This window comes from Anomaloglossus baeobatrachus, chromosome 3 (assembly GCF_048569485.1).
Source record: "Anomaloglossus baeobatrachus isolate aAnoBae1 chromosome 3, aAnoBae1.hap1, whole genome shotgun sequence".
NCBI lineage: Eukaryota > Metazoa > Chordata > Amphibia > Anura > Aromobatidae > Anomaloglossus > Anomaloglossus baeobatrachus.
Genome location: NC_134355.1, coordinates 21524211 through 21531791, shown reverse-complemented (window position 1 = coordinate 21531791; position 7581 = coordinate 21524211). Strand labels below are relative to the sequence as shown.

The following is a 7581-nucleotide window of genomic DNA, read 5'->3' as shown; positions in this document are numbered from 1 at the left end:
TGTCAGCTGCTCCAGTGTTTCATGGAGGCGCCGCAGATGACAACTATATGCAAGTCTATGAGAGCCTCGTTCTGGCTCTCATAGAGATGTATTGAGCGGTTGTGACGTAACACGTGACTTCCGTTGAGTCAGAAGTTACTGTCAGAAGATGGCGCCGCGGGATCAAAGCGGCATCGGTAAACTCCAGTGCTGAAAACAACAAACAAAACACTGGAGTGGGGATTTAAAGGGAGTAATTTCACGGATTTCATATTCAAAATATTAAAAAGAGAGGATGAGAAAAGTTTTATTTATTTTTTTTTATTATTGGTATACAATAGCAATGCACTTTCAAAGAGTCTACAACACATTTGATCCCCTCACAGATGATTACAAAGTGAAATGAGTGAACACATCAGAGGAAGGGACTGTGCCGGCTGATAAAGGGATGAAACAAGGATTAGAGGACAAAGAAAGAGGATCAGAATATCAAACGGAAAACAAATCATTAAAAGCAGAACAATATAAATAAACCCAGTAAGACGCCCTCGATGGACGACTATTCCTAATTCATATACACGCCATATAGCGCTATAGTGCTGCACACCACTTGGATGGCTCCATTAACATAAAAAGCTAAAAAAACAAACTAAAAAACACAACAGACCGGACTTTAGTTTATGGGAGGAGGGTGTCGTATAAAATATTATACTTCATTTGTAATATAAAGTGCAATGACATATATTTACTACCAGAGATGGTTATGATATGGCGCTATTCCCATAACTTCCCCTGGGGCGATAGGTTTTTAGGTTCCCCATAGAAGTTATGGGCTCATTTAGAACAAGGGCTGAGCCAAAGCAAATCTATGCTGGTCACGTGCCAATTTTAGCCAATCCCGATAATTTAGGTGGCTTCAACAGCATTTTCAGGAGTGTTCCAGGCCTTAAAGGGTTATTCCCATCTTTACAGATGAGTGTTTTTTGTTGTAGTCCTAGAAAAAACAAGCATTTTTGCAATTGACTGTTCATTAAAATACGCAGCCGTTCTTGAGATATTAACACTTTTCTAGTGTTTACAGCCTGTTGCCTTGGAGACCGACCACCGCCGACGTATGGGTTTAAAGCACTATGGTGAAGCAGGCCGGGAATAAGAGGTTACATCTCATTCCAGTAATCCTACCCTTTCTTCAAGGCAGCACTTACAAGCTCTTTTCCACTTGTAAGCACTGCACATGTTCGTCCACCCGTTACACAGCAGTTGAGATTTGGTTTCCAAGGCAACAAGCTGTACATAAAAATATTAATATCTTAAGAACGGCTAAAAATTTTAACAAACTGTAAATTGCCAAAGTGCTTGTTTTTGCAAGCACTATCCAAAAATACCAATCTATGAAAATGGGACACCTGTGTAAACATAACAATAATCATCCTCCAAAATATATTTTTTTGGACTTGTAAGGCAAAGGCTCTGCTTGAACTGGTGGATCTAGATCAATGGACGCAACTTTATACATTTATACTCAAGAAAATGGCTGTATTCATTATGGCAGGATTTTCTGGAAAAAAAATAAAAATATAAACAATATATGAAAAGGTAAATCATGTTGCATGAACACGCACAGTATAAAGAAAAACCTCCCGATTGTCTACCGAACAAACAACATTACGCAAAACCTTCCATGTAGAGAAAACGCACAATTCTTGGATTTCCCCAATAGTTTCTGTAAGATGCCAGATGAACCCCCTTTGTACACATTCAGGGATACAACAGGTTTAACTTTTTTCCTCCTACGAAGACGAGTAAAATGTTCCTTACAAATATAATTGTGACGATAACTGGAAATATGCAAAGGAGAAATCCAACTTTCATTCGATGGGTCTCGATAATCGTTCCCGGAAAAAGGAGACTTGGTGCTCCCTAAGTCTCGATAATGTTTCCTAGAAAAAAAGGGGACTTGGTGCTCCCCAAAGGGGGCTTTACATGCAGCGATATCGCTGGTAAAACCACCTGCCCCCGTCATTTGTGCGTCACGGGCAAATCGCTGCCCGTGGCGCACAAAATCATTCAGAGCAGTCACACGTACTTACCTGCCTAGCGATGTCGCGGTTGCCGGCGAACCGCCTCCTTTCTAAGGGGGCGGTTCGTGCGGCGTCACTAAGCGGCCGTCCAATAGAAGCGGAGGTGCGGAGATGAGAAGCCGTAACATCCCACCCACCTCCTTCCTTCCTCATTGCTGGTGGCCGCAGGTAAGCTGTACTTCGTCGTTCCCGAGGTGTCACACGTAGCGATGTGTGCTACCTCGGGAACGACGAACAACCTGCGTCATCAACAATCAACGATTTTTTGAAAATGAACGACGTGTCAACGATGAGGTATTTTTGATCGTTAACAGTCGTTCGTTGGTGTCACACGCAACAACGTCGCTAACGATGCCGGATGTGCGTCACGGAATCAGTGACCCCGGCGATATATTGTTAGATACGTCGTTGCGTGTAACGGGGCCTTTAGTCTTGATAATCGTTCCCAGAAAGAAGGGGACTTGGTGCTCCCTAAGTCTTGATAATCATTCCCAAAAAGAAGGGGACTTGGTGCTCCCTAAGTCTTGATAATCATTCCCAAAAAGAAGGGGGCTTGGTGCTCCCTAAGTCTCAATAATGTTTCGTAGAAAAAAAGGGGATTTGGTGCTCCCTAAGTCTTGATAAACATTCTCAGAAAGAAGGGGACTTGCTGCTTCCAAAGTCTTGATAAAGGTTCTTAGAAAGAAGGAGACTTGGTTCTCCCTAAGTCTTGATAATGGTTCCCAGAAAAAAGGGGACTTGGAGCTCCCTATGTTTCGATACTCATTCCCAGAAAGAAGAGGGACTGAGTGCTCCCTTAGTCTCGAAACTCATTAGCAAAAAGAAGTGGTCTTGGTGCTCCACATGTCTCAATAATCATTCCCAGAAAGAAGGGGACTTGGCGCTCCCTAAGTTGTCCAGGTCTCGTTGATGCTGCTTAGAGGTCTGAAAAGATGTTTCTTCAGAACCTGCATTTACTGGGACCTTTGAAGACTCAAAACATCAAAATTATTGACAAGAAGTCAAAGTTTCAAAGATGAAATTTTAGGAACAGGTCTTTGCCTCGAGTGGAGGCCACTCTGAGAATCGGCAAATTGTTCCAACTAAGAGGCTGCAATCAATTTTAATTTCATGTCACAGTGATCCAATGAACAAAAAAAAACCCAAACCCTGCAGTGCATCGCTCTATTGGTGGAAGGCATAATACAGAATGGTCTCTGCAGAATTCATTTGCTAGTGGGACTATTCAGGACATCTGAGTCTATGATGTCCCAAACTTAATGGACGGCTTATACCAAGGCAGTGGCAGGATTTATCACAGGATTGCACGGTCTTTGATAGATTAACTTCTGCATGATCAGATCTTATTGTCTAGGTGAATGAAGGGTCTTCCACTGGTTGGTGAATTGTTTTAGATGCTGGTTTTTATACAAAATGATATCATGGTTAGTTCGATCGGATTCTTTAAGACATATTGGCATGAGGCTAGAGTACCATATCTGAGACCGGGAGGTGCATCATTGGTTGAGGCTGTAAAAGTCTTAAGGTCTTTTACGAAGTGATGAACCTACAGTTTTCGATCAATGATAAAATAATCGTTCACGATTAAGGAGACCGATTGTTCAAACGCATAAATGTGAACCCTCTCCACACTGTAAGAATATGGTTGCTTTTTCATAAACTGCGCTTTAGATGACCCATTTGACCTAAAAAGAGCCACCAGAGTTGGGTGAACAGCCTTGAATTAAAGAGTTTTTATGACCTCTTTAGTTGACCCATCTGGTCTAAAAAAAAAAAGCCACCATGGTTGGGTGATCAGCCTTGAATTAAAGAGTAATTACAACAACCGTCCAGTTCGGTCACACACAGTTGTCCACGGCTTATGATTCCGATGGCCAGTCCGGTACGGTTGCTAAAATTTCTTTTGGATATGAACTGATCGATTTATGCATGGTCTACGGAGCAAGGGGAGAGGAGCAGCTCACTGATGTCGCCTCACTACTTGAGAAAAGCGAGGGCCATCAAGAGTCATGTCACCCAGCCATCCATGGATATTAATTTATGTCTAGAAAAGAACCCCCAAAACCTACAAGAGGCAATTGAAGGTGGTCCACAAAGACATCATTATCTACATGCCCCACCAGAACATATCATTGATGGGAATGCCTTTGTGAGACTCTTCTGCGCTGGTAAGCTTAACCCTTCATGTATTACATGGATGAATGTTCATTGGAAATATTAGGCCAGAAAATAATTTCCGAAGAAAATAAACAAACTTGTTTTCTTGAAAGTTATAGTCTTCTTTTGAGCATGAACACTTGGTGTTCGCCTCTACAGAACATTTATCTGAAGATCTGATTCAACTATGGTGAACACCAAAACGTGTCCATGGTTGCCATTCTATGCCCGATCTGGTTTTACCGAATACATATTAGATTCTCCAATGGCCAATATTCTTTTCTCTTCCTCTTATTAACTTCATCCTATGACCTTCTGCAAATATGATGATGGGTGGTCAAGCACTAAGAAGCTGACGGACTAATGGTCCAGAACAGGACACGTATTCCTATGTATGAGCTTGTGATGTTTTGTTATTTTTTTAACCAGAAAATATTGTGGTTTCATGGGTAACCACCCGTAATAATGAGGAAGAAAAACCATAAGTCGCACACGCAAGTCTCATTTTACTTTTTCTTGTTGGAAAGTGAACTTTGTGAAGAGGAAACAAAAGTCTGTAGGAAACTAAAAGGTTTCCGAAGAAGCAATTTATCTCTGAGAAAAAAGGAAGAGGCAGTAGGCGGCCTCCAAACTTAGTGTTAAAGGTCTAGAAACACTGCACGCTTGAAGTGTTGTGAAATGTTTGAGTATGACGACCCTATGTTCCCAACAGCTTCAAACATAGGAGAAGTGGGGTTAGATAGGAGGCCACCTACATCTTTGATCTAGCTTTTTATGGAGACGGACAATCCTCAAGTTCCACTGAAATTGATAGAGCAGAAAATCAAGATTTGCGTCAAGGAAGCATGACAACAAGAGCCGCCTTTAATTTGAGAACTGGTGAGGGTCAACGATACTCTTGGACGGTGGTCCACGAAGACATCATTATTCCCATATCTCACCAGAACATATCACTGATGGTGACACCTTCGTGAGACTCTTCATCGGAAATATTAGGCCAGAAGTTTTGGCTTTCATGTTGGTGTAGTTTTTTGATAGTGTGGTCTTCGAGAACTTTGTAGCACATTTTGTGTGACTTTTGAAAGCACATCTGAGGACATCTGGTCTCAATGTTGAAAATATGGATTGTTTAAACCATGCAGTCCCACGAAAACATCGTCCGGCTGGTGGATACTCAATAGCAGCAGATAAATTGCAGGTTAAGTCCTACAATAAAATTGAGTGCCGGATTGTCAGAATTTCTGGATTATCACACGCAGAGTTCTAATAAAAACAATGTATTAATTGTAAACTTCTAAAAGCGCCTCTCTCTGATTGAGTGTTCTTAGTGCCGGTGGCTACACAAAAGCTAAAAAAAAAAAAAAAGAAGATGGATGAATTGAAACAGATGGGCGTTTTAGAAGACGGAGGACCCAAGTAAACTACGAGATCAGACAGAGGTTGAGAGTCAATCTACATATCGAATACATCAGGTTTGGGTCATTAGTGAAACCATGAAGTTCAACATGTGACTCCCAGGCTACTGCTTGGACGGTGGAGATTTACAAGGTTCCGGATAACTGCTGGGCCCATGACGAGAACTGCATGTTCCGAAATGATTACGAAACAGTGAAGTACCAGTTCTTAAAAGGGGCAACCATGAAAATAAACCAACCCCTCCCAAACACAAATGGTACTTGTCTAGCTCATAATGGATCTCCTTCAATGGTCTTGACTTTACAAATGGGCACATGTGCCGCCCAATGGCTGCTATTCTTCGTGGCAGGATTTAATAAAAAACACAAAAAGTAAAGAAACAAAAACATAAAATATTACAGGTAAGCCATGTTGCACGAACACACACAGAAAATTAAGAAAACTCCTGATTGTCGACCGATAACGTTACACAAAAATCTTCCATGTAAGAACACACAACTTTTACATTTCCCGGGTATTTTACGGGAGATCCGTTTAACAGATTAACCCTTTAAAATACATTCAGTGATATGATAATATGCTTAATTTTTGTGAAAGTGCCTAACTCCACTTAACGAGGCTGCGAGATTTTTTTTTATTTTAGTCTATGAAGACGCGTAAAATGTTCCTTAAAAATACAAGAGTGAAGAGAATAGGAAATATGCAAAATGGAATTCCAACTTTCATCTGATGGGTCCCAACTCGATGTTCAATCCCAGAAATAAGGGCGATTTGTAGGTAAGAACCGAAGTCACGTTGGTGCTGGATAGAGATCTCAAAAGACGTTTCTTCAGAACCTTCTTCGAGGACTAGCGACATTGAAGAGGTCAGATGAAGACCAGCTCTTCACCTTGGGTGGAGGCTGCCCCAGGAATTAGAAATGGTTCCAACTCCAGGACTCCCATCAGTTTTATCCTATGGAATTCTTGTAAGGTTTTCCTGTTGTGTGGGCAAACCTGAGGCTTTGCGGGAGCTGGTAAACTACAAGTCTCAGCGTATCTGAGAGCCTGGTTTTACCTGGTTGACATGCACAGTATGGTAGACATTACAGAAGTATCCTACACACAGAGCCCGGTCTTACTCCTGTTTGCCTCTTGCGGCTTGCCGGATGGTGTGATATCGGTGGCACGCCAGCTCGATCAACTCAAGTCCCCCAAAGTACTTTTCCTGAAGGACAAAAATGACAATCATGATGGCGGTATACCACCGGACTATGCTGTACAGATAGATGAGGTAAAAGGACACAAAACTCAAGGTTGTCCAGTACAGCAATGAAGCAAACTTTATCACGTGCACCCTGAGCTCCGATTTACAAGGAGGGATCCGACTGCGTCTCGTGACGTCGAAGTATCTGTCTCCTTCGTAGAAGGTCCGCAGCCGCTCTTCCTTCTCCTTCCAGCGTTCCTGGCACCACAGCTGGAGGTCTTCCTTGGAGGCGGGCAGGCTGCTGACGGGATATCGACGGACGTGAAAATGAATCTCCTTGGGGAAGTTGCCTTTGAGGATGTGTTTCTCGGTTTGAGGAATGTTGTGAGGGTACGCCACGGTTATGTCATGGATGGCATCGAGATTGTTACCTAAAAGAAAGCAGAGAAATATAGATCAATGAGAAGAATTTGTAGGAAGGAGACGTCCACCGTGGGCAGAATCACTGCAATCAGCCAGAGGCAAGCAACACACAAAACTGGAGAAGAGCTGGAATATGTAACACAACCGAGGAGTCTGTATAAGCTGAGCAGTCCCATACAAATAGGTCTCCGGGCCCTTCCCCCCTCTTATTAAAGGGGTTTCTGTTATTAAAAGGGGTTTTCTAATTTCAGAAAAACATCTCCTTCCACCAGGTGGTATTTAAAAATAAACAAATTGTCCTTTGCTCACCCTCCAGCTGTCACGCTAGGTATGGAGACAT

At 42.3% G+C, this 7581-nt stretch overlaps 1 protein-coding gene across 3 annotated transcripts in view; it reads right to left on the bottom strand.

The window, feature by feature from the left end:
- Positions 1 to 280: 280 nt before the first annotated feature.
- LCLAT1 (lysocardiolipin acyltransferase 1) overlaps positions 281 to 7581 on the bottom strand; it is a 130957-nt gene continuing 123656 nt past the window's right edge. For 2 of the 3 annotated variants that reach the window (XM_075339049.1, XM_075339050.1), the window contains one exon: positions 281 to 7249. In XM_075339049.1, coding sequence (XP_075195164.1) covers positions 6750 to 7249 — 500 coding nt within the window. In that variant the 3' untranslated portion in view covers positions 281 to 6749. The remainder of the gene's footprint in view (positions 7250 to 7581) is intronic. The other variant, XR_012751566.1, reaches the window with a different exon arrangement.